This window comes from Mesocricetus auratus, unplaced genomic scaffold (assembly GCF_017639785.1).
Source record: "Mesocricetus auratus isolate SY011 unplaced genomic scaffold, BCM_Maur_2.0 Super-Scaffold_100676, whole genome shotgun sequence".
NCBI lineage: Eukaryota > Metazoa > Chordata > Mammalia > Rodentia > Cricetidae > Mesocricetus > Mesocricetus auratus.
Genome location: NW_024429266.1, coordinates 12,846,055 through 12,873,940, shown reverse-complemented (window position 1 = coordinate 12,873,940; position 27,886 = coordinate 12,846,055). Strand labels below are relative to the sequence as shown.

The 27,886-nt window shown below is 41.1% G+C and overlaps 1 protein-coding gene across 2 annotated transcripts in view; it reads right to left on the bottom strand.

Annotated features, from left to right (window-relative positions):
• The window catches only part of Nvl (nuclear VCP like), a 46,514-nt gene extending 18,666 nt beyond the window's left edge, over positions 1–27,848 (bottom strand). Inside the window, exons 1-15 of one of the 2 annotated variants that reach the window (XM_005078130.4) lie at positions 27,678–27,848; positions 26,278–26,351; positions 24,033–24,085; positions 23,851–23,947; positions 23,034–23,091; positions 21,329–21,589; positions 18,928–19,060; positions 18,671–18,747; positions 17,805–17,939; positions 14,994–15,095; positions 11,139–11,256; positions 8,563–8,707; positions 5,254–5,506; positions 2,833–3,051; positions 1,264–1,368 (exon numbers count right to left, since the gene is read on the bottom strand). In XM_005078130.4, the coding sequence (XP_005078187.1) occupies positions 1,264–1,368; positions 2,833–3,051; positions 5,254–5,506; positions 8,563–8,707; positions 11,139–11,256; positions 14,994–15,095; positions 17,805–17,939; positions 18,671–18,747; positions 18,928–19,060; positions 21,329–21,589; positions 23,034–23,091; positions 23,851–23,947; positions 24,033–24,085; positions 26,278–26,351; positions 27,678–27,731 (1,884 nt within the window). In that variant the 5' untranslated portion in view covers positions 27,732–27,848. The remainder of the gene's footprint in view (positions 1–1,263; positions 1,369–2,832; positions 3,052–5,253; positions 5,507–8,562; positions 8,708–11,138; positions 11,257–14,993; positions 15,096–17,804; positions 17,940–18,670; positions 18,748–18,927; positions 19,061–21,328; positions 21,590–23,033; positions 23,092–23,850; positions 23,948–24,032; positions 24,086–26,277; positions 26,352–27,677) is intronic. The other variant, XM_021231874.2, reaches the window with a different exon arrangement.
• Between the last annotated feature and the right edge of the window lie 38 nt (positions 27,849–27,886).

The window sequence follows — 27,886 nt, the reverse complement described above, 5'->3', positions numbered from 1 at the left end:
TATCAGGTCTGATAGCAAATGCCTTAACCCTCTCACTGGCCATCTCTTCAGCCCCAAATATTATAAACATTGTATTCAGGGGCTGGATAGATGGCTCACTGGTTAAAAGCACTGGCTGCTTTTCCAGAGGACCTGGGATTCCCACCACCCACATGGCAGTGGTGTAACCCTCTGTAACTCCAGTTCCAGGGTTTCTGATGCTTTCTTTTGATATCTCTGGGCCCCAGGCACACATACAATGCAGATGACATTAAAAAAAAAAATCGGAAAGATAGCGGAATGCTTGAGAATGCAAGTCGCCAGGGGCACATTCTGGAAAGATTTATCTGGTCTTCCTCTCTCTGCTTCCAAGCTGCCATGAGGTAAGCTACTTTCCTTTGTTACCCTTCTGCTACAGTGTTCTCTCTCACCACAGGCACAGAAACATGGAGCCACCAGATACTGGCCTAAAGTCTCAGAAACCATGAGCCGGAATATGTCGTCTCACCTTTAAGTTTTTTAGGCATTTGATAACATCAACAAGAGCTAAAAAACAAATTATCTTGCATTTATTATATCTTGACACGTATAAAAGAAAAATACCTGGGACTGACTACAAAACGAAACAGTGGTAGTAGAAAGCAGGTGTAGAATTATAAACATTTTCCCCTTCTGGTAATTTATACTTTCTATTGCAGAAAGTTTTTTTTTAATATTGTAAAGAACACAGTGAAAACACTCAAGTTATAATAATTAAACAAAAGTGGGGCTGGAGAGATGGCTTAGCGGTTAAGAGCACTGACTGTTCTTCCAGGGGACCCAGGTTCAATTCCCAGTACCCACATGGCAGCTCACAACTGTCTGTAATTCCAGTTCCAGGGGATCCGGCACCCATGGTCAATGTGCCAATTCACATAAAATAAATAAAGACAAAAAAATTAAACAAAAGCAAGAAATAAGATCAGTTACAAACTAAAGCTATGTAATAATACTTGGACAGTACAAAGATTAGAATGGCCCCTGGCAAAAATGGCTGGGGCTCATGAAATGTTCTGTAACTTCTTTCCCAAGAGTGAGGGTGCACAACCAATTAAAACCATTTTGTTCTGAAGAAGGACAAACAACAGTAGGAAATTTTACTGGAAAAAAACAACAACAACCAGTTTTGCTAAAATAGATTTCAAACAGAAAGTATACAAAGGATTTATCTCGCGATGTTATTTAAGTCTTTATTATCCTACTGAAAACAAGGAGGCAATGCAAGCAGCTGAACATGTACCATACCTTTGCCAGCAGAGTCTTCCCACAACCAGGAGGACCAGCTAGTAGGATGCCAGCTGGAGTCACCAAACCAAGAGTTCTGAACTGGTCTGGGTTGCGTACTGGTGCCTAGAAGAAACAATGCCAACAGTGACCCATGGCAGGTGCCTACTTTACACTCAATGTTCAAATGTATCTCATCTCTTATACTCAACCCTGACCGTGAGGTCTGAAAATGGGAGGGCCTGGCTGACCTCATGGTCACATGGTGACAAACAGGAAAGGCTCTCTTTTGTTTTCTTTCTTGAAACAAGGTCACACTATGTAGTCCTGGTTATCCTGGATCTTGATGTGTAGATCAAGCTTGTCTCAAGCTCAAAGATCTGTCCATCTCTATCTCATAAGAACAGGGATTAAAGGTGTGTACTATCACATCAAGCCAAAGTCACTATTCATAAGGAATTTATACATACATGTAAACTATAAGAATATATTAGGCCAAAAGATACAATATTTCATTGTTTTTTATCATTACAATGTGTGTGCCAATGCATGTAGATTGAAGGACTATCTCTGGTGTGTGTCCTTGCCTTTCACCTTGGGTCACAGTCTCTTTTTTCCTATTGTGTGTACCAAGCAGGCTGGTCCTTCTAGGGACCCTTCATGTCTCGGCTTCCAGCCTCTCTCTCGGAGTGTTTTAGTTATAGACAGTCTCTACTGCATCTGGTTTAACATGGCTTCTGTGGATACAAAGTTAGGCCCTTACCTTTGAATAGCACATGCTTTACCCACTGAGCTATTACCCCACACCAAGATAAACTATTTCAATATATTAAAATCAAGTTTTAGGAAATCAACCAAATCTCTAAGTTATGAAAATTCAGGTACAGCTTTCTCCAGGAAATGAGGAGATGGCAGACCTTGCACAGTCAAGTGTCACACACACACACCTGTTCTCTGCAATTCTAGAGTATGCTCACTTTTGGTAGTCCATACCTCTTAAATGGATCATATTCAATTAAAATGGTCAATAAGCATGAAAGTAAAAGTAAACTAAAATCAATCTACAGTTTCATGGTTGTCAAAACTGCATTGATCCAAGATAAGAAGGTGGTTTTCACACAAATTGGTCTTGAATGAAACCTGGATTTGTTTTTCTTGAACTCACTATACAGAAGCAAACAGAATCAAAATAACGAGTATGATATCAAGAGAATGACAGACTTAAGAAAGATGACAACTGAGACTGAATTTCCTATTATAATATTTATTTGGGGGCAATAGAGATAGTTCAGTGGTTAAGAGCACTTATTGCTCTTGTAGAGAACCTAGTTTAATTTCCCAGCACCCACAAAAGGTGGTTCTCAACAATCTACAACTCTAGTTCCAGGGGACCTGATATCTTCTGAACTCCACCAGTACTAGGCATGAACATGTACACATATACACCTAGGCAAAACACTCATACACATCAAATAATAAGTCAAAAATTGTTTTAAAAAATATAATCCGGTAGACATGCAGGCAGGATTTTTTTTTTAAAGATGTTAACTCATGACCAATGCCAATGACACTGACAGCTGATATACCTACCAATATTGCCATTATGAGCTCTTCTCTAATATCTTCCAGGGCACCAATATCGGCCCATGTCACATTAGGGACAGTTACAAATCCTTCTCTTTTAGCAGAAGGCTGGACTTCCGATAGAGCAACAATGAAATCATTTAATTCAATGCATAGTCCTTGCATCTGTTCCTCTGAGAGGGGATCTTGGTCTCTTAGCAACCTCAATAGCCTTTGCAAGTCATCCTTTAAGACAATAGTTAAAGGAAAAAAGTGTGAATCACAAAAAGTTAAATGTAATTTAAATAATTATTCCAAGATTCCCTAAGTTAGTCAATTTAATAAACTTCTATATATTGTGATCATTTCTTCCTCTTTTACACAAGACATAACCACTTCATTCTAAGTAGATTCTGTATTTGGTTAAATAAAGATAAATCCATTATAACCAAGATAAGTAAATATAATTTCTAGGCCAATATTAGTGGCCCATGCCACTCAAAGTCATCCTCAGCTAATATATAAGTTTGGAGGCCAGTATAGTCAAACAGGGGAGAGAGAAGAGAGATTGATTTGATATTAAAGATGTTTCTAAATCTTAAACTAGGGTTAGATAATGTAAACATAGGCAGTTGGCCAATAACCATTTTATCAATTTCATTTCATTTCTAAATTTTCATAAAGCAGTTGACTTAAGAAAAGTCACTCTGGTAGTAATATAAAGTCATTATAAGGCTCTATAACACCTTACCAATCAAATACACAGTAGGTAACTTTCCTACTCCAATGAATCTTGAACTGCAAATTCAACTGCTTTGTGACGAACGTTAAAGAACAGAAACAAACCCCCCTCCTTACCCCCATCTCTGAGACAGATTTTCTCTTTGTAGCTCTGCAACCAGGCAGGTCTCGAAATAATAGATATCCACCTCCCTCTGCCTCCCAAGAGCTGGGGTTAAACATGTGCACCATCACTGTCTGGCAAATTTTCTTTGATTAATTCATGTGGATAGGTGTTCTGCCTACATGTAAGTGTGTGTACCATGTGTTATGCCTGGTGCCCAAAGAGGCCAGAAGAGGGTGTTGGATCTTCAGAGACTGAAGCTATGGACAGCTGAGAGTTGCCATATGGGTTCTGGGATTTGAAAAGAGCGATTTACCAGTAAGCCATCTCTCTAGCCCGTTTAACTCTTTCTTCATTCTGTAACCAATATCTACACATATCTATGATGTTGATATATTTACTGTGTGCTTTGTGCTAGGAAAGGTAATACTAGTAACTAAGATACATAAAAGAACCTGTGTTTGACTCAGCCAGATTATCAAGGTAGGTAAGATTATATAGCAAACTGCTGCCATTTAAACCACATTAGGGCTGGAGAGGTGATTAAGCACTAGCTACTATTCCAGGACCCAAGTTCAATTCCCAGTACTCACACTGCAACTCATAACTGTAACCCCAGTTCTAAGGAATCCACTGTCCTCTTCTGGTCTCTGTGTACACCAGGCATACATGTGGTGCACAGAGAAACACACAGGCAAACACTTGTACACATAACTTAAAACAAAACTAATACCTTACCTTGTGAACATATTATTCAAGAAATTCTGATATTTATAGTGTTCTCTTTTATTTCTACCCATAGTCTCACTCTAACAAGATCTTTAAATGCAGAACTTGATTTTTCATTGTTGTATCAAGCACTTAGAAGCATTCCTAATAAATTCTTACTAATAATGAACAAGTCATAACTGGATTAAAGCCCCACGTTTAAGCTAAATTCATATGGAAGCTAAATTGAACAAAGTAAGTTTAAAATGCAGATCTAGGGCTGGAGACGGCTCAGTGGTTAAGAGTAATTACTACTCTCATGGAGGACCCAGGATCGATTCCCAGAACCACAAGAGGCTCACAACCACCTGTAACTGTGCCTCCAGTCCCAGGGGATCAGAAGCTCTCTTCTGACTTGCATGGACAATAGGCACACATGCAGGTAACACACTCATACACATAAAACAATAAATCAGAAAATAAAAACGAAACAAAAATACAGCTCTACTTAGTAGAATCATGTGATAAATCTGATAAAATGCATCTTGCATTAATAGAAAGTTTATACCATTTGCTAGACTGTGTATGAAAATAGTTATTAACTGGAAATTGAGAAATTTAAATATTTTTAGCATTTTTGTGAAACTACACTTTTACAGATTAGAAAGCCTGCCATACACAGGGCAGTGGTGGCGCACACCTTTAATCCCAGCACTCGGGAGGCAAAGGCAGGTGGATCTCTGTGAGTGGGTCAGCCTGGGCTACAGAGCGAGCTCCAAGATGGCTAGAACTGTTACACAGAGAAAACCTTGGGGGGTGGGGAAGAGAGAGAGGGAGAGAACGAGACAGTGAGAGAGAGAGAGAGACAGAGACAGAGACAGAGAAAGCAAGCGCACCTGTGTTTCAGAAATGGGCTCAGCTCCCGGCCTCTCCTCCTGGGCTCCTTTAGGGGGCGAGCCTTCCATCTCAGGCAAACTCTTCTGCTGCCGCTCCTGTTGCTTCATCAAGACCCTGTGGACCGCACACATGGCTGCCTCTCGACAAAGCGCCATCAGATCAGCACCAACAAAGCCAGGTGTTAGGTGTGCTAAGTGACAAAAATTAAAAGTTTCTGGAAGTCTCAGTTTTCGGCACAAAGTTCGAAGTATTCTGTAGAAACAAAAGATTTAGACTCCTAGTCTAATAGTAAAAGCAAATTTCTATATTTATTTATTTGAAAGCTTATACTAAATTAATCCCTATTGATGGTATCATAATGAATGCTATATAAGATGAAACAAATTATTCACTCAATAAATGCCTAGTCACTACTACGTACCCAACTTTATTCCAGAAAAGCTTATATTAAATATGGGAACTATGTAATACATTATAAGGAATATAAGCACAGGTTTTTTTGTGTTTTTTAAAAAATACACTTTTAAGTGTTTTTCAATACTGTAGAAGAAAACAGCTTATGGGGATACTTTCAGAGTGAACAAAACATGTGCTTATCAGAAAAAAAACCTCTACACTCAAACCATACTTTTTTCCCCCTTGAAACAGAGTTTCAGTGTATAGCTCTTGTTCACCTACAACTGTAAAACAGGCTAATCTTAAACTCACAGACTGTCTCTGCCACCCAAAAACTACAATTAAAGCCATGTTCCTTTGTGCCAAGCTATAAAAATCACCTTCCCCAAGCATATACTCATTACACAAAATGAAAGTTTCATAGTGATTTTTTTGTTTGTTTGTTTGTTTTTCAAGACAGGGTTTCTCTGTGGTTTTGGAGGCTTTCCTGGAACTTGTTCTTGTAGACCAGGCTGGTCTCGAACTCACAGAGATCCGCCTGCCTCTGCCTCCCGAGTGCTGGGATTAAAGGTGTGCGCCACCAATGCCCGGCTCATAATGATACTTATCTTGATATTTCAAAAATCCAACATTGCAGGGGTTTGGATTTTTTTAAAGATTTTATTTATTTATTATGTATACAGTGTTCTAGAGGACACCAGACATTATAGATGGTAGTGGTTGCTGGGAATTGAACTCAGGACCTCTGGAAGAGCAGCCAGTGCTCTTAACCTCTGAGCCATCTCTCCAGCCCCAAGGGTTTGGATTTTAAGACATAGTCTCATACAACTCAAACACTGTATATAGTGAAGGATGGCCCTGCCTCTACCTCCCAAGTACTAGGATTACAGATATTGTCCTGGCTAATTCTGATCCCTCAGCTCGAGTTCTGCCGCAGTTTCCTGAGTGGAAGAGAGGGCAGTTTAGGTACATGATAGCTCTCTATTCATGTACGTTGGAAACAAAAGGTGGGGTTTGGGGTGTACAAAGAGGTGCCCCAGTGGTTTAAAGCACTTGCTGCTCTTGCAGAGGACCTGGGTTTGATTCCCAGCATCCACTGGCAACTCAGAACTGTCTGTAACTCTGCTTTCCAGGAGATCTGACATCCTCTTATAATCTCCGTGGGCATCAGCCCTGCATGTGGTGCACAGGCTCACACACAGTAAAAATAATTATATACACTAAATAGAGCTTTAAAAAAGATTTTTAAGGAAAAATAAACTAATGCGTTATCTTAAAACTTCACTTCTAGGGCTGGGGCAAGGTTCAGTGAAGGAAAAAAAAAAAGCACTCATCTAGTCGGCGCAAGACTCTTGAGTGCAACCCCCAGTATAGCACTAAATTTTTTTCTGTGTCAAGATTCTGTGCTAGGTTGCATTAATTCACTCTTCACAAGTCTTACAGCTAAGGCATTATTACTACTTTACATCTTTTTGATCATCATTTTTGTGTAAAGCTAAAGCTTGGCATGAGGACACTATGAGGCAGAGCTGGGATTACTTCCTAAGACTACAGGTGTGGACCACTGCACTGAATCACAGCCGAGACTACAGGTGTGGACTGCACTGAATCACAGCCGAGACTACAGGTGTGGACTGCACTGAATCACAGCCGAGACTACAGGTGTGGACTGCACTGAATCACAGCCGAGACTACAGGTGTGGACCACTTCGCTCAGCTGCTCTATACGTCATAAATAAATGAGTAATATAAATATTATTATTTTGCTGGAGATTATAAAAGCATTAGTAAGCTGACAATAAGCTTGTTTGAAGAATACATGTGAACATAAGCATCTATACAAATAATTATGAAGTCAACATCTTAGAAACTGTTGAACAGCAATTATTTTTAGAAAAACTAAGTGACATCTAACATTGGGAAGAAGAAAAGGATGGCACAGACCTATGGCTAAGTCTACTACACACAGTGCTTTCTGACTACAATCTTCACCTTTTTCTCCTCCCTTCCCTCTAAGGGAATGATTTCCTTTCATTATTAACTATTTTTCCTAAAAGTAACTAGTGATTATTTAGTATCACAACTACCACACAAAAAAAAAAAAACTATAAATGTTATAGTTCACAGCATCAATTCTACTACCTCTCTGGTTATCAGTTTTATTTTTGGTTCTTGGTGTACAGGTCATTGCTCTTTCCCCACCAATCACCAGGTAGAGTTCGTCAGCATCTTTTTAATGAGACCTCACAGTCTCTGGCAGACAAGTGCAATGGTATTCAAACTTAACTAGTATATGGACCAGATGGCACCACACTACTCCACAGGTACAGACACTCCCCCTTAGCTGATGAGCCAACTAAAACACACACTCCATTGACAGTATCAGACAAATAGTGATCAACAAACACAATGGCTATCACTACTGAACAACCAATCTAAAACAAATCTCCTATTGATGAGTGAGTTGTTCTGTTAAGCATTGTTTTCCTCCTTTCCAAATTGGTTTTAGAGAGAGAAAATGGAAAGAGAGCCTGGAAATCTAGCTCAATGATAGGTTGTGTGCCAACACATTTGCAGCCTTTAGTTCAATTCCCAAACCCAGAGGGGTTAAAAAAAAATAATAACAATGAGAAAGATAGAGTGCACTAGAGCTCGAATGAATGCTACACAGTATTTCTTAATATTTATTTATTTATTTATCTATTTTGGTTTTTTTTCGAGACAGGGTTTCTCTGTATTGTTTTGGAGGCTGGCCTCGAACTCACAGAGATCCGCCTGCCTCTGCCTCCCAAGTGCTGGGATTAAAGGCATGCGCCACCACCGCCCGGCTTCTTAATATTTATTTTTAAAACTATTTATTTTTATTGTTCAGCCCACATAGTGGTATATAACATCATTCTACAAGGATATACCTTTCTCTGGAAGCCTCATCTGGGATACCCAAGCATACTTCTCGGTCAAACCTTCCAGCACGTCTCAGAGCAGGATCCAACGAGTCTGGTCGGTTAGTAGCTCCAACAACTAGCACTCGAGCTGTAGCTGCCACATTATTCAGATCTAGTGAGAACCAGACATAAAAGAGAACAAGTCATCTGACATTTGAGGATAACAATGTTTACAAAATCATTAAAAGGTTAGAGAATTTGTGCAGTTTGATATATAATTTTTGTCTAACACAGTAAAAGTGTGAAGATAAAGATTACCTTTCTTACCAGCAATTTGCAGTCTACTGAGGAATATGACATGCATAATTAGGACAAGTTTCAAGGAGTTTAATAACAATCAGGATAAACCCAGCACTGAATAGAGCAAGGGAGGGAATGATGGAGGTTTCATAGAAACAAACCCTGCAGGAATGCTGGACAGCAAGCTTTGTTTCCATGAACAGAGCTAAGTTACTCAGGTTCTACAGAGAAGAGCAGCATGAGTGAAAGCACACAGGTGTACATGCAGGGCACAGCCAGACAGTGAGAGCGGCCCAGCAGAGGGCGATGAGGAATCAGCAATGTTGTCTCACAGGGATGGGAGAGGACCAGATGGAGGTACACAACATCCCAAGTTGTTCTGCCTTAACGTTAGAGACAGATTGTTAGGAACGGACAGAATACAGGGCTTAAATTTTATCTTTCACAAGTATCCTATCAGTTTTCTTTTGTAAGTATTCTGTCAGCTGAACCAGAATTAAATAGGAGAGAGTCTGGGTTATCCTGGTATTCAAATGATAAATACATTGTAAATAATGGAGCTAGTATTTGATTAGCAAGAATCTATGAAAAGCTGTTCTCAGCATGTAGGCCTCAAAAACATGGCAGAAAAAGATGAGATGAAATTGAAACAGCACAGGGTACTGGGGGTGTACTTCAATATTAGAGAGCTTACAGGACAAACACCAGGACCCAGGTTCAATCCCTGGCACTGCACAAAAGGAGAACTACAACAAGTAATTTACAATTTGGCACCATAAGAAACTCATAATAATGGGGCAGTGGTGGCATTTGCCTTTAATCCCAGCACTCAGGAGACAACAGGGACAGAACTCTGCGCATTCCAGGCCAGCCTGGTCTACAGAGTTCCAGAACAGGCTCCAAAGCTACAGAGGAACCCTGTCTTAAAAAAAAAACCAAAGCAAGAGAAAAAAAAAAAAAAATAAACCGGTAATATATACTATGTTATGTAATATTTCAAATTAACTTTCCTTTTGTATTTTTTGTTTTATTTTGAGACAGGGTCTCACTCTGCAAGACGAAGCTGTGCCAGAGATTTACCATGTAACCCAACCTAGCCTACAACTCAAGGCAATTACCCTGTCCCAGCTCAGCTTTCCATGTGCTTGGATAACAGATTATAGGAATATGACACCAAAATATGCGCTTTTCTTATTTTTGTTTGTTTGTTTTCGTGACACACCCCTGGCTGGATTATAACTCACTACACAGCCCATGTTGGCCTCGAACTCTATGTGGAAGCATTGGTAGACATGCTTGAATATGCACAGTAACCCTAAGACTATTATTAACAGTTGACAAGTGGTGGTCATAGGGTTAGAGGGGTGACTCAGCAGTTAAGAGCACACACTGTCCTTCAGAGGACCCAGTTTGCTTTCAAATGCCCGGGCCTGAGGACTCAGAAAGACCCGTGACTGTAAGGGGTCTTATGGCCTCCTCGGCAATGCAAATCTCCACACAGCCACATATTAAATATACTGTTTTGTAGAAGGGGAATGGAGACAGGGATTAACTCTGTAGCTCTGGCTTCCTGGAACTCGCTCTGTAGACCAGGTTGGCCTTGAACTCACAGAGATCCACCTGCCTCTGCCTCCTGAGTGTTGTTGGGATTAAAGGCACCCACCACCACACCAGGCCAAAAAGTAAAAACATTTTTCTAAGAGATTAATATAAATGCATTAAAATGCTAAAATTTTAATATTTCTCTCCCAATGATATCCTTAAGGGAGAACAGTAGGTACCCTGAAATTGTAGACAGCAAACGCAAAATAATAGTAAATGCACATTTAATTACTACAGAGTTGGGATGATGGCTCGGGTACAAACGTGCTTGGCACATAAGCATGACGTTCTGAGTTCAATTCCCAGAACCCACATTTAAAAAAAAAATGCACGTATCATGGCACACTTGTAATCCCAGTGCTGGGGAGATGGGGACAGGCAGATCCCGGGGGCTCACAGGCCAGCCAACCTAACCTATTTATCAAGCACCAAGCCAATTCAACTAATGATGTCATCTGAAGTTAACCTCTGGGCTCCCTTCTCACATACACTTACTTGTATAGACTCCTGGTACACACATGTGCACCAACAGAGATACATACACACACACAGTGCAAAACAATTTAAAATGACTGTAAACCTTCTACAAAAAAAAATCCCATTTTGTGAGATTCACTATTTAAATGGTCCATACATGCATGTATGACTTGTATTACTTTAAGAAATATGTTATCTTAAAACATCCATTATTTTAAACTGACCATCCATGCAGGTTAGAAGCTGGGCTACAATTCTTCGTTCCATATCTTTTGAAGCAACTTCTCTTTTGGGGGTGATAGCATCAATTTCATCAATGAAAACAATACAGGGTGCATTTGACTAGAAATGAAAATACCATAAAGATGTGACTATACAATAAATTCTCTATATTGGTGCATAACATTTACATATTCTTTAGAAAGTGAAAGCTCAAGGATCAGTCATCAAAGAATAACCATGGAGAAGGCTGTTCACAAAAGTTGCTTCTGGTTGCTGTGTCCCAAGAGAACCATGATGCTTATAGAACAGAGGGCATTCACGGTTTGTGAAATACCTTCTGAAATTCTCCTATAAGTTAGATATGTTTGTATGCTACAGAATATAAGCAGTACATTTAGAAGCTTTAAACTAAGCACAGTGGCACATGCTAATAATTCTGGCACTTGGAAAGGTCAAGACTTCAAGAACACCCTAGGCAACACTTCTAGCTCTAAGCCAGGTTGGCTAGATGAGATCCCATTGAACAAAACCAAAATAAACTAAGTTTCAAACTAGAAAATCCAAGTTTGCTCAAATGATAGCAGTTTTTCTCTAACATAAAAAATGTCAGAATTTCGCCAGATGGCGTTGATGCACGCCTTTAATTCCAGCACTCAAAGGCAGAGGCAAGCAGATCTCTGTGAGTTTGAGACCAGCCTGGTCTACAAGAATTCCAGGACAGCCAGAGCTGTTACACAGAGAAACCCTGTCTCAAAACCAAAAAAGGAAATAAAATATACTAGACACTTAAGTTTAGACAGAATATATATATATATTAAAATAAAGAAACACCGGCCAGGCAGTGGTGGCGCACGCCTTTAATCCCAGCACTCGGGAGGCAGAGGCAGGCAGATCTCTGTGAGTTCGAGGCCAGGCTGGGCCGACAGCCTCAAAAACAATACAGAGAAACCCTGTCTCGTAAAAAACCAAAAAAATAAAAAATAATAAAGAAACACCAGCCACTTATTATAGTTACATCCACTGAGGCATACAGTAGTGAATAGTGTTTGCTAGGGACTGGGGGAGGGTGGTGGAGGGAGCTCCTGTATATCAGCTACAGAATTTCAACTGGTGAAGATGAAAAGGTTCTAGAGGTGGGTGGTGATGACTGTTACACAAATATTTAAGTATAGTGTAAGGAAGACAGCTTGCCACAAAGAAGAACCAGAGTTTCCTGGGAATTACAAGGTAGAGAGAACTGGTTCCCACAAGTTGTCCTCCGACTTCTACATGGGCACATGTGTGTACGACCCCACCCCCATAAATAAATGTAATAAAAACACTTATTCTGAGTGGTACACTTTAAAATGGATAAAAGGGGCAAAACAGTGGTTCATGCTGATAATTCCAGCACTGAGGCGGGAAGATTGCTATGAGTTTGAGGGCAGCCTGGAGTACAAGCCGAGACTCTAACTTAACAATGACAACAAAGAGACTAACAGAGTAAATTTTATACAACATAAATTGTAACACACACACACACACACACACTCCAATAATAAGGATTAAGTGGGAAAAAAAATGAAAACCTAGACTTAAAACCTCAAACATACTTAGTCACTCCATAGTCAAAATAGAGACATTTATTGTGCTAAGTCACACAAGATCACCTCAAAAGGACACACAAGTGACTACTGGCTTTCTTCCCCAATCTTCCTCATGACAATGTTTGCAAAGAAAGATCAATTACAAAAGTAAAAGTTCAGAGCAAAGGTCTCAGAAAGTAAACCCATTATTTTTTGTCAGTGACCTGGAAAACTAAATGGGAAAGAATAAATGATGATCATCAGAACTTAGCCTAAGGAGGGGATTAACTTTAGAAAAGAACTACCTTGCTTGGCAAGGTTCCATTACTCACTTGGATTAGGGAAGAAATGGCAGGGAACTTACTCAACACCTGCACCAACATTGTATTTGCACAGCACTGGTTTACAGAGTGACGCAACAGAGAACTAATGACCCAAGTATTCCATTTATCTTTGCATCCATACTTGCATTGTGTTTACCACAAACACAAAATTTTCCATGGTGGTTTGGATGAGAATGGCCCCCACCCATACTCTGAGCTCATATTTGAATACGTGGTTCCCAGTTGGTGAATTGTTTGAGAAGGATTAGGAGGCGTGGCCTTGTTGGAAGAGGTGTGTCACAGGTAGTGAACTTTGACGTAACAAAAGCCTTGGTGACTCAGTTAGTTTGCCTGCCTCATGCTTGCAGATCAAGAGGTGAGCTCTCAGCTCCTGTGCCAGCACCATGCCTGTCTACCTGCTGCCATGCTTCCTGCCACGATGCTCATGGACTGACTGACTCTAACTCTGAGACTGTAAACCCCAAATAAACCAGTTCTTCCATAAGTTGCACTGGCAATAGAACAGTAACGAAGACGAATAACCACACTGTCATTTTCACACTTTCTCTGGGCCTTCCTGGTACTGTCTACGCCACTTCACTGTCAGTCTACACAGCACTCCCAGCAGCTAGCCTCTACTTCTCCTCTTGCTGGGCATGGTGACATAGCACAGCAAGGCAGGCTCTGTTAAGTTTCAGGCCAGTCTGATCTACAGTGTGTCCTAGGCTAGCTAGGGCTATACAGTGAGACGATTTCAAATATTAATGAATTATTCTTATAATTTATATTATTTATTACAAATGTGTTACTTATTATTGTTGTTGTTAAAATACATTTCTCTCCTAATTTCACATCAACTTCTAGTAGTTATAATGATATGTTTATGACACAAATGCTCAGGTGCAAATAGGATGTAATATTAAGAAGTCCAGTGTGGTGGAACACAACTGTCATTTCAACAACTGGGTGAAAACAGGAGTTCAAAGTCACCCACAGTTATGAGAAATCTGAGGTCAGACGGGGTTACCTAAAACCCTGTCTGAAAGGGTTAGGAAGGGAAGGAAACATGACATGAAAAACTTTTCATCACTTTTCAGTTTAAGTTACAGTGGTGATCATGTCTGCCCAAGTACACATGTTATGATTTACAGGACTCTTGCTCAACTAGACACAATGCTAAAGGTTTTACAAGAAGTTTCTCAGCTGGGCATGGTGGTGTGTAGCTTAAGCACAGCATTTGAGAGGCTGAGGTGGGAAGGCTGCTTGGCCAGCAATTAAAGGCCAGGCTAGACAACATGGCAATACACCATCTGAAAGAACACGAATCTCCTGACTTAAACACTCTGAAACTCCAGAGAGCTGGGTATTGCCATCATCCCAGGTTACTATTAGGAACAGGGTATAGAGTACAGGTGCCTTCCACATGCTATGTGGTGACACTGAATTAGTCTTCACCTTTTGGATGAGAGTATAGACATTTAAATACCATACAATGCTGATCCAAATATCCTCTTATAAATTTTAGTAACAGAAATTATAGTTAGGCATAATTTCTCTCTCTTGTAAGTGAAATTCCTGTTCACACCTCTAATCATATAAACATTTATCCTTGAGTTTTGCAGTGCTTGTATAATTCTAAGTATGATAATTTTCATGTGTTTGTAAGTTGTTTAAGCAAACATAAGCTGGAGAAACAAAGTGAATGACATATCATAAGGACAAGATGTTTTGAACATTTGACTCCCAGGTATGGCAGCTCAAAACTCATTACCTTTATGCCTGACTTCATATGGAACAGATGATTACTTACTAAGAGCCTATCATTAAATCCTCTTTAAATTCTTATCACTGAACATTTTTACAAAAGGGAAGTCAGTAAGTGGGATAAAAAATACTAGCATCAGAAAAGCCAAATATCCAGGAAAACTTGCAGCATGTGACGAGAGGGCATAGGCAACAGGTGACTCACCACAGCTTGGTCAAATAAATCTCTGAGCTTTTGCTCAGACTCTCCAGAAACTCCTGACACAATCTCTGGTGCAGCCACTTTCAGAATTGGCAAGTCGAGTTCCTGTGTACAAATAGAGAAAAGAATGGTCAAAGACTCAATGCAATCATACTTTCCTACATGTTTCTTAGGCAATCTGCCCTATCAACATTAGTTTTCTGTTGTTGTTTTTGTCAGGTTGTCTGGAACTGGAATTACAGGTATTTGTGAGGGGCCACATGGATGCTGGAAATTTACCTAGGTCCTCTGGAAGAGCAGTCAGTGCTCTTAAGCCCTGAACTATCTCTCCAGCCCCCTAGTTTTTTTAAAGGTTTAAAAAAAGCATTTATTATTTTTGTGTGTCCAGGCATGTATGTATGTGTGCAGGCATGTGTGTGCCATTGCGCACATGTGAAGGTCACAGGACCACTTGTAAAAGTTGGTGATCTCCTTCCACCCTGTTTATTTCTGGTGGTGGAGAGCACCTTTACCCCTGGAGTCATCTTTGGGGCCCTCTACAATTTCCCAAGGAATCCTATCTTTGTGTGGGGTCGCAATGACATACACTACTCTACAGTTTAGAGATGGGCTCAGAAGTTAAGAGCACCCACATGGCAGCTGACAACTGTCTGTAACTCCAGCTCCAGGGGATCCACACTCTCTTCTCACTTCCATGGACACCAGACATGCGCATGGTGCATACACATACTGCAGGCAAAACACTCACAAATATGATCCAATAAATAAAACTAAACAAGCCGGGCGTTGGTGGCGCACGCCTTTAATCCCAGCACTCGGGAGGCAGAGGCAGGCGGATCTCTGTGAGTTCCAGGACAGCCTGGTCTAAAAAGTGAGTTCCAGGACAGCCTCCAAAACCACAGAGAAACCCTGTCTCGAAAAACCAAAAAAATAAATAAATAAAATAAAAAAAAATAAATCTAAACAAACAAAAGTCTCCCAGGTGGCTATAGTCCCAGCACTCAGGAGGTAGAATTTGAGGTCAGTCTGGCCTACAGAGTGAGTTCTAGGACAGCCAGGGCTACACAGAGAAACCTTGCCTCAAAAACTGAAGTGTATGGATTTAACCACCAATTAGAGTGGATTACACCACTAAAGCTTTGAGTTCAAGGCTGTCTGGAAACCTTGGGATTTACCCAAACACATAAATGCAAACAGTATGTTCCAAGGGCTGCTATGCAGTGCCCAGTGCCCAGTGCCCATGAAATAAACTTACTTATTTATTTGTTTTTTTGAGACAGGGTTTCTCTGTATAGTCTAGCTATCCTGGAACTAGCTCTGTAGACCAGACTGGCCTCAAACTCACAGAGATCCGCCTGCCTCTGCCTCTCGTGTGCTGAGATTAAAGGCGTGTACCACCACCACCAAGCTAAATTTATTTTTAAAAAGACAAATCAAGTTCCCTTTAAAAAGTGAGAACTTGTTTTATTAATGATTAGAATAACATGCTATTCTGCTAGTTGAAGCTCCTTGGGTTACTTTGCATTTTACCATGAAGTAAGTTTCTGAAAAATTTGATAGGACAAAATTTGGATTGCTGGCTTTTTATTTCGCAAGATAAGTGTATTTTTGTGGGTACAGGGTGAATGTAGTTGATACAAGGAAGAACTATAACAAAAGTTTAAAGGCCAGGCTAATTTTAAACTTGCAATCCTACCTTAATCCCATAAACACTGAAATTTCGGGTATGTATTACCATGCTTAAGTGATCTTTTTAAACTATTTTAGAAGGCATTTTAACAATGGAAATTTTAAATAAATTTAACTCCAAGAAAAAAACTATTTTTTCATATTTTGGTGCAGGCAAATTGCAAGTAGAACATTGAATATATATTAAATAAGTAAATTAAAAAATAAAAGATGTGTTTATTATATAGTTTTCTGCCCACATGTATGCTTGCACTCCAGAAGAGGGCACCAGATCTCATTATAGATGGCAATGAGCCACCATGTGGTTGGGTTGCTGGGAATTGAACTCAGGACTGCTGGAAGAGCAACCGTAACCTCTGAGTCGTCTCTCCAGTGCCCAATATTTTGGTGCTTTTAAGAACAACTCAGATAAAGAGAAAAGAAGTAACTAAAATACAAACTAAATGTTTGGAAAAAGTTTTTACAGGTATGCCATTTGTTTCCCATCCAATTTATGTAATAGCACAATAATTATATTCATTAAAAGAAACAGCAAAAGGGGTGGTGGCAGCACATGCTTTCAATCTCAGCACTTGGGAGGCAGAGGCAGGCAAAGTTCTCTATGAGTTCAAGACCAGCCTGATCTTCAGACAGAGTTCCAAGACTTCCAGGGATGTTACACAGAGAAATTCTGTCTCAAGAAAACCAACTAACCAAACAACCAAACAACCAAACAAAACACCCAGCAAAAGTAGCATCATGAAAAAGCTAAATAAAATAAAGCTGGGGCTGGGGCTGGCTCAGTCTGTAAAGTGCTTACAGTCACGAGAACCTGAGTTTACAACTACACCACTGATGTAAAAGCCAGGCAGTGGGGCTCCCTATCTGTAACCCCACAAGGATCCCCAGAGTTTGCTGGCCAGCTAGTCTAGCCAAATTAAATAAGACCAGGTTCAATGAGAAACCCTGTCTTAAAACAACAACAAAAAGATAATGAGGAAGCAGATATGGGAGGAAGAGAGGGAAGGGAAATTTCTTACTGATCAAATTTGCTTCTTAAAAAGATACCAGGTTTAACTGGAAATGACCATAGAGAAAAACAAACAATAACAACAAAAAACCAAACCCAGCATCAAGTAGCCTTACCCCAGCAATTGCATGCGCAAGTAACGTCTTCCCACAGCCTGGCGGCCCATGCAAGAGAACGCCACGAGGTGGAACAACACCAAGGTGCTGGTAAACTTCTGGGTGACGCATGTGTATAAGCATTTTGCAGACTTCCTGTCAAGGAATAAGCATAAAAGGTATCTTCCTCAGCTCAAGGCAGAAAGAGTCAAAGTAGAATGTAATGTCCTATTGTTTTGGAACACCAAATTATACTAGCCAGAATACAGGCTTTAGGCTTTAACTTGAGCTTGAAACCCAGCTTTGCTATATTGTGCAAATCACTTGAATGATATTTCCATGCTTTTATTTCCTAAGCTGTAAAAATATCTAAAACACCATGAGAAGTAACTAACACAGTGACTGTATCAGAGAGGACACTAAAAACCAATAGCCATTATATTAGCACTGTCAGAACAGTCTAACTTACAAAGTATGCACTTATACACACTACAACTAAAACCATGGAAGACAGGAAGCTTTCGCTCTTGGAACCCTTAAGGATCAGGTTTGTTCATGTCACCTTTCCAGTCTTCTTTTCTATCCTCACTTCATACTAAAAACCAAAGATGTAGGGCTAGAGAGATGGCCCAGTGGTTAAGAGCACTGGCTGCTCTTGCAGGCCCGGGTTTGTTGCCTAGCGCCTACATGGTGGCTCACAATTGTCTGGCACTCCCTTGTAGCCTCTGAGGGCACCAGGCATGCAAATGGTGCACAAACATATATGCAAGCACCTAAAATACATAAAATATTTTTTTAATGTAAGTGAAAACCAAACAGGCTTCATTTGTGTAAATGTTTAACAATATACCCACTTTATACAATGACATTTCTCAATTGGCACTAACTTTTAATGTTGCATCATTGCCTCCAACATCTTCAAACTTCACACTGGAAATCTGCAACTCTATACTTCTTGCTTTAGCTGGTAAAAAATAAGGTGAAAAGATTAGTGATTCTATACAAACATACAACTAAAGCTCCATTAAGTAAAAAAAAAATGTTTTCAACTAGGTATTTTCATACACAAATACTGCTTAAGCAAAACAACTCAAAACAGCGAGCCCTCTTTCAAAGCCAACACACCACTGCCATCTACTACTACCTTTCTTCTGCAGAGTGGCTTCTACTTGTCCATCTACTTCTTCAAGATCCTCTGTCTTTCTTCTGTTTCCTTTGCCCTTTGGCCTTCCTTTCCTGTTCTTAGCACTTTCCAGAAGAGAAGAATCTTTTAAATTCTGGGGAGAAAATACACATTTATGTATGCTGTACTTCAAATTACAATGCTAACAGATGGTTTTTCAAAGGCAGTAACACACACACACACACAGACACACACAGAGACACACACACACACTCGTGCTGTAGGACTGCTAATTATTGTTAATCTCTTTACTCAAGGATGTTGCCTTCTTTCAAAAACCTAAAAGCACAGATTAAATTAACATTTGATAACTTTCCTCCCAGGCTCTGCCAGTTGACCAATTAAATCTAATCTTGTCTGAAAGACCTAAGGCAGATAAACATCAGGTTTTTACCAATTATAATAATGGTCTTCATAGATGAATAGCTACAGTTTAAAGCAAAGATATTTGGGGAAAGACCCATTAATAACATAAAAGGAAAATTTATACCCCAAGACTTTTGAGGTAAAACTGGAAGATCCAAAAGTTACAAGCATTCTTAGGCATACAGCAATTTCAAGACCCTATTTCAAGACCCAAAATCAAGCAGATAGGGATCAGTCAGTAAGTCCTTATAAAATCATGAGAACTAGGTTCAAATCCACCCCCTCACACACACAAAGCTGTGTGTAACAGGGTGGTCAATAAAGCCAGTGCCAGGGAGGCAAAGAGAAGTGGATCCCTGGAGCTTGCTGGCCAGTCAGGTTAGAGGAATCAGAAAGTCCCACATTCAGTGAGAGACTTTGAGACCACTGCCACCACCTGAGTGAGTGTGTGTATGTGTGTGCGTGTGGTATGTGTGTTTTAGGCAGGGATTCTCTGGGTAGCCCCAGCTGTCCTGGAACTTACTCCATAGAGCAGGATGGTTTGAACTCAGGCATGCATCTGCCCAGCTGACTTTTCCTTCTCAAAGAAAAGGTAGATAGCAACTGAGGAAGACATCTGACATTAATCTCTGGTACATTACCCCATACACTGTCTGCACACATGTGCACACAGCAGGCATGCAGACACAAGAGTGAGAAAGACTTAGGAAACAGCAGGAACATCACAATTTAACTCCATGGTGTGAAAGGTTCTCTAAAGAGATTACAAGAGAAAGGACAGTAAAGAAGTCTGGAGAAAGTGTTCTAGCTAGAAAGCTCAGGTGCTAAGATTCCAAGTGAGAGAGACCTCGATGCTCTAGAAACAGCAAGAATTTGCTGTCACCGAGGAACAGCAGGGAAGGGGGAGACAAATAATGACATTAAGAAACAGCAGGGTAGGGGCTGGAGAGATGGCTCAGCGGTTAAGAGCACTGACTGTTCTTCCAGAGGTCCTGAGTTCAATTCCCAGCAACCACATGGTGGCTCACAACCACCTTGAATGAGATCTGGTGCCCTCTACTGGCATGCTGAAGATTGTATACATAATAAATAAATAAAATATTTTTAAAAAAAACATAAAAAAAAAAAAAAAAGAAACAGCAGGGTAGCAGGGCGTTGGTGGCGCACGCCTTTAATCCCAGCACTCGGGAGGCAGAGGCAGGCGGATCTCTGTGAGTTCGAGGCCAACCTGATTACAGAGCGAGTGCCAGGACAGCCTCCAAAACTACACAGAGAAACCCTGTCTCGAAAAAAACCAAAAGAAAAAAAAAAAAAAAAAAAAAACAGCAGGGTAAACATACAGGGCTTTGTGGCTTTTGATCTGAGACTGAATGAAGTCACTAAAGGATTATAAATAGTAGGATGGCATTCTGGTTTGGGAATGAAGTATCCCACAGTTCGTATGCTAAAAATCCGGTCCCTGGGTGAAGACTGGATCATGAGGGTACTAGCTTCATCAATGGACTGATCCACTGAATGCATAGCTGAACACTAATTAGGAGGTGGAACCAAACTGAAGAAAAGGGTCCCTAGAGAGTGGTGGATGTCCCTTCCTGTCCCTGCTTCCTGTGCAATGAGGTGAGTAGCTCGGCTCTACCATGTTCTTTTCACCATGCTGTCACACCTCACCTCAGGCCTAGAAGCAATGCTAACTCAGTCGAATGGTCCTTCTTCCTCGAAACTGTTTCTGAGCATTTCTCACTGTAATTAAAAGTCTGACACAGATGGCAGTGACCCAACTTCATGAAAAGATATCTCTATGTGAAAATGAGTAGAGTAACAAGACACAGATTACACTTGGAAATCTATTCAACAGTTAAAGCAGTAAAGATTATAGACTAGGACAGAAACAGTAAAAAAAAATGATGGAGTTTTAAGTATTTGTTTGATACTACAGTCACTGAAAAGACTGAAATATACTCCAACACATGCAACTAAACTCTCACTATAAGAATACCTGTATCTCAGAATCTGGCTGCTTATAATTGCTTTGGTCATCAGAGAGGTCCAAGGGAAGACTTTCTTTTTTTCCACCTGGGGTTTTGTCAATAAACCATGCTCCCTCAGATGCTCTGGCAGGGGTCTTCAATGGCATGGAGTCTGTTTTAGAAGTCAGCAATGGTGTTGAAGTTGTGGCTTCTCGAGGTTCCAACTTTGGAGTGTCAGAGTTTCCTTTCCGATACAAAGACAGCAGGGAACTGTTCATGTGGTTTGCTGACTGGCAGAGACACAGTTTCAGTAAGAGTTACTCATGCTGTATTAATGCTCCAGCACCTAAACTAAGGTTTTGTGTATTTTACTTCAACAATTTCTCTCTCTCACAACACTGGCAGTCAGAGTACACAGGCACTGGTCAGTTAGTTCTCAAACAAGCTTCTACTATACAAAACTACTATAACCACTCTGAGGTAACAGAGAACCAGGTCAATTCATAATTGGTGATTAAATAAAGTCAAAAGAGCCGGGCGTTGGTGGCGCACGCCTTTAATCCCAGCATTCGGGAGGCAGTGGCAGGCGGATCTCTGTGAGTTCGAGACCAGCCTGGTCTACAGAGCGAGTTCCAGGACAGTCTCCAAAACAATACAGAGAAACATTGTCTCAAAAAACCAAAAAATAAAAATAAAAAAAGTCAAAGATATGAAGTGGATTGGTAGCCAGTGAGTCACCAACTCAATGCTGGATCAAATATAATGGAGTACTGTAACCACTTTGTTAATAAATTTAAAGCTTCAAGCCAGGCATTGGTAGCGCACATCTCTAAACCCAGCACTCAGGAGGCAGAGGCAGGCGGACCTCTGTGAGTTCCAGGCCAGACTGGTCTACAGAGCGAGTTCTAGGACAGTCTCCAAAACAATACAGAGAAACCCTGTCTCGTTAAAAAAAAAAAAAAAAAAAAAAAGAGAAACCCTGTCTCGAAAAACCAAAATAGATAGATAAATGAATAAATAAATAAATAAATTCAAAGCTTCATCTACTAAGGAGGGAAAAACTAAGAAGCAACTGATAAGTAACTTGGCACATCTATGCTATATCTTTTTATTTAGGCCTGGCAGAAAGTATGGCCACTTATGTGTCCCCGGCTAGCCTGGAACACGCTATGTAGAACAAGCTGGCCTTGTACTCAAAGATCTGTCCGCATGGGCCTCCCAAGTGTTCAGATATAAAGGTGACACAGACCTGCTGAGTGTCTTTTTTATTACTATTTCCTTTAATATTCTAATCTACCTTTAGTTTTCCCTCCTTTTCCTTCATCCAACTCATTATACAAACTAGTACTGGAAGGAAGATTAAAGCATTGATTTATATAGGAAGCATTCAATTATGTATTGATAAAGATGGACAAGGTACTTCATTCTATTTTTGACTTTTCTTCTAAGAGAGGTTCATAGCGAGTAAGAAAAAGAAAAATTAGGGCCAAAGCGATAGCTCAGCAGTTAAGAACACTGGCTGCTCTTTCAGAGACCCAGGTTCAGTTCCCAGGACCACAAAGTGGCTCCTAACTCCAGTTCCAGGGTATCTAACGCCCTCTTCTGACCATAGGCATCAGGCACACATATGGTGCACATACATACATTCAGGTAAAAGTCATATACATAATGAAAATAAATGAATCGTAAAAGAAAGAAAGAAATCAATGTGGGCTCATTGAATGTCTAGCTTACCTGTGGATCTGGGTAATCTTCCATGTTTGAATCATCATCAGAATAACTTTCAGTGTACCTAAGGATTAAAAAAAGAGACAGACCGGGGTGGAGAGATGGCTCAGCAGTTAAGAGCACTGGCTGCTCTTCCAGAGGTCCTGAGTTCAATTCCCAGCAACCACATGGTGGCTCACAACCACCTTGAATGAGATCTGGTGCCCTCTGCTGGCAGGCAGAAGCCTGAGCTAGTCGGGCGTTGGTGGCGCAAGCCTTTAATCCCAGCACTTGGGAGGCAGAGGCTTGCGGATCTCTGTGAGTTCAGACCAGGCTGGACTACCAAGCGAGTTCCAGGACAGCCTACAAAGCCACAGAGAAACCCTGTCTCGAAAAACCAAAAAAAAAAAAAAAAAAAAAAAAAAATTTACAGCCATCTTTTAATATACCTGGCATTATATTAAAGCAAAAAATAACATGAAACAACTGCGTTGGTAATACAAAACAGTAAACAATTTCAGTGCCAGATGATACAAAGATTACAGTAAATCTCTATATCCAGATGTTGAGAAAACATTCACAAGGGATCTAAGCAGGCCAAAACTGACATCTTCACTGACTTTTGAAGGCTGAGTGAGATTTGTGAAATAGATATGAATACGCAAGTTACTGAAAACCAGTCAAAATATCTTTAGGAATACAGAACCATTGCTATGGCTGGAGCAAAAGACAATGTAAGGTAGAAAAATGTTGAGGTATAATTGCACTGTTGGCCAAAAGGAGCCACTGGAAGCTTTCTAAGTATGAATGTGGGGCTTCAGGAAAAACACTTTGCAACACTTACTCATCTTCTTCATCTTGTCTTGCTCTTTTTGCCAGATGTTCATCTTCTAATTCTCTAAGGTTCTTCAGTTCTTTCTCATTACTAATTATGCTAAATACTGTAACAAACAAGATAAAATGCCATGAACTAAAACAATTATTTGCAAAAATGTGGTAATTCTGCTCAAACAGTGAAAGACTCACCTTTTTCTACCTGAATCCTAAAAGCATTTCTTTTTCTCCGGCCATAATCTACACTGGGAAGAAAATGTTTTTTTAGCACATACTTTTCACAAATATTTTCCACCAAACTTGCAATGTTATACTGGTAAACTGTCAAGCATCACTCTGGGACAAAATGGGGCCCCTTGTCTCAACCTGAAGTGCTGTGGAATAATTTTTTGTACACTGTAAACATTTGTCACTGACATTGGTTTAATAAAGAGCTGGTTGGCCAGTAGCTAGACAGGAAGTATAGGTGGTACAACCAAACTAAGGATGCAAAGGGAGGGGAGTCACAGAGGGAGCAAGACATGGTGAGGATGGGTAAAGCCACAAGCCACGTGGATTAATAGAGACGGGTTAATTTAAGTTTTAAGAGCTATAAGAAGCCTGAGCTAGTCGGGCGTTGGTGGCGCACGCCTTTAATCCCAGCACTTGGGAGGCAGAGGCTTGCGGATCTCTGTGAGTTCGAGACCAGCATGGACTACCAAGCGAGTTCCAGGACAGCCTCCAAAGCCACAGAGAAACCCTGTCTCGAAAGAACAGAAACAAAAAAAAAAAAAGAAGCCTGAGCTATTAGTGGAACATTGATTACCAATATTAAGCCTCTATGTTGGTTATTTGGGAACTCGTGGACAGGATAGGTACCTCCACCTACACTCAAGATAGAGGGTTGTAACCCTGGCTAGCCTGGGACTTGCTAAGAGATCCATTCGCTTCCTGAATACTGGGATTAAATGCTGCTCTGCCAGCACAGTTACACTGACATTTTTGTTTTGTTTTTGGTGTTTAAGACAATGTTGCTAGGTCGCCCAGTATAGAATCAAACTCAGAGTTCCAACAAAATACTGGGATTATAGGTATAGGCTACTATGACCAGCTGATACTGACATTAATTTAGAAAGGAATAGGAATATTTTAAATTCCCCTTATCTAGCTTCGAGACCAGCCTGGTCTACAAGAGCTAGTTCCAGGACAGCCTCCAAAGCCACAGAGAAACCCTGTCTCGAAATGTATGCTAAAGATAGTACACAGAAGTTTTGATGAACAGTGTATATCTGTGATTTCCAAGTAAATTATTTTATTTTTCTGGAGACAAGGTCTCTTTATGTAGTCCTAGCTGTCCAGGAATCACAGAGATCCTCCTGCTTCTGCCTGAGTGCTGTGACATGACTTTACTGAATATAAATTATTCATACTGGGTATGTTGGTGAATTCCTGTAATCCCAGAACTCAGAAGGCAAATGGATCTTGGTCTGTTTAAGGACAGCCTGGTCTACATAATAGGTTACAGGCCAGCCATAGCTACATAGTGAGGCTGTCTCAAAAACAAAGCAACAATAAACAAAAAAGGTATTTGGAGGTGGTTAGATGGCAGATAAAGAAGCATGTCACCAAACCTGACTATAAATTCAATCCCTAGGACCATGTGGTGAAAAGAGAGACCTGACTCCTGCAATACTGTCTCAACTTCACAGGTGTGCCATGGAACATGTGCTCTCACGCACACACGGGCACTCACATGCACACAGGCATACATGAATACACAAATTAAGTGTAATTTTAAAATTTTCAATAAGGCAAATGGGGCTAGGGAAACAGCGCAGTAGATAAAGCATTTGCTGTCCAAGTGTGAGGACCTGAGTCAGAAAGCCCAAGACTCACATAAAGGTAGGTGCAGGGAGGCAAAGTAGAGACAGAATTCCCCGAAACTGGCAGGTCAGCTAGCCCAAAGTATAAAAGTAAGAGACCTTGGAGCTGGAGAGAGATGGCTCAACAGTTAAGAGCACTGTCTGCTCTTCCACAGGATTCAGGTTCAATTTCCAGCACCCACAAGGCAGCTCACTGTAACTCCAGCTCCAGGGGATCCAATACAACACACCCGGTGCCTGAAACCACACATGTGGTAGACAACCTGAGAGTTGAGGGAGAGCACGGCTGATGGTTTTAATTTTCTGCTGAAGTGGAAGTAATACAGCAATATCTCTATCTCCTGGCCAATGGGAGAGACAATAAAAGAAAAGAGTCGTTTCCTCTGGTGAAAGGAATTAACTCTGAATATAGTGATTGGAGATTTTTGTAAAACTGATCTGGGAGTTAGGTTTATGAATTGGTAAGACAATACCAACAGCCATTGATATCAATTGAAAAATTAAGCAAGATGGAATATTTAAAATGGAAGGGGGGATAGTAAAAAAAAAAAGGACTTAGAAGTAAATTTCTTTACCTGTACATTCTTTGCAAGTCAGATGCTAATACTGCAGTGTCCACATATTTGCCACATCTGTTACTGGTGAGGTACTAAAAGAGAAAATACGACAAATATTAACAGGAGATTTCAACCGGTAAATTAAGAGGCCGAGTTATTCCAACACATACTTTTTTTTTTTTTTTTTTTGGTTTTTCCAGACAGGGTTTCTCTGTGGCTTTGGAGGCTGTCCTGGAACTCACTTTGTAGACCAGGCTGGCCTCCAACTCACAGAGATCCACCTGCCTCTGCCTCCCGAGTGCTGGGATTAAAGGCGTGAGCCACCAACGCCCAGCTTCCAACATACACTTTTAGGTGAATTCTTTAGCAATAAAGTGTACCCCAAAATACAAAAGCATATCATAAGCATATTTTTTTTTAAAAAATTGCCACATCTGTAATTGGATTTTTGGTTGTTTGTTTGGTTTTGTTTTTCAAGACAGGGTTTCTCTGTGTAGCCCTGCCTGTCCTGGTACTCACTCTGTAGTCCAGGGTAGCCTTGAACTCAGAACTTCAGAGACCTATCTACCTCTGCCTCTTGAGTGCTGGTATTAAAGGTGTTTGCCACCACTGCCGGGTTTGGGAATTTTAATTAAATAGTTAGCCACTACAATTCAGTACGTTTTTAAGGTAGTGAGGGCTTACTATACATCCTATGTTCCAAAACACACACGAACACAGCAGCAAATTTTGACATCTGTCACTCACAAAGCTATCAGGAAGTTGGATATGAAGAATACAAAGCAGCCGGATAGTGGTGGTGCAGAGGCAGGCAGATCTCTGAGTTCAAGGCCAGCCTGGGCTGGACTACAGAGCGAGTCTCAGCGGGACAGCCAAGGCTACATAAACCCTGTCTCGGGAAAAAGAAGAAAAAAAAAGTAAACAGAAACACAAAAGCCTTTCGGGGCGAGGTGGCAGCGCCTTTAACCTAGTGTTGGAGAAGCAGAGGCAGAGGGTTAGCCTGGTCTAGCCACATAGCGAAATCCAGGCCAGGCAAGGCTATGCGCGCAGAACGACGCTGTCTCAATAAAACCCAACAATAATAAACTCCCTCCCTCTAACTCGTGCTGCTGACAGCATCGCTGAAGGCATCCACCACACAGTGCGCCCCAGTTATGAAAAGACGCCCCCAGGCTCCCTCTTTTACCGTCCCCGACGGAAGCAACGTTTGAGTGACGGGCACCAAGGGCACTGGAGGAAAAGCCCTGTCCCGGTTTAAGAGGAGATCGGAACCCTGCCCTCGATGGGGAGGGCAGGCCGGTACTGGCCTCCACGGGGGAAGCATCCACAGACCATGCCGGAACTCAGCCGCGACCCGAGGCGCCGGGCCAGGACGCCGCGCGGAAATGGAGCCGCAGTGTCCTGAGATACATACGCACCTGAATGACCCGCTGCTTCAGCTTCCCGTCTACGAACGCAGGCCTGGGCTTCATGCTGCCGGGGCAAGCCGTGGGCACCTCGCGTTACCGTGAAAGCCTACCGCAGTCGCCTTCCCCGCCGCACCGGAAGCGCAGCGCCCGCGTGCGCCCACGGCACCGGAAGTGCCACCACCTCCTGCTCCTTCTCCGCCGGAGAGCTCAGGGAGTAG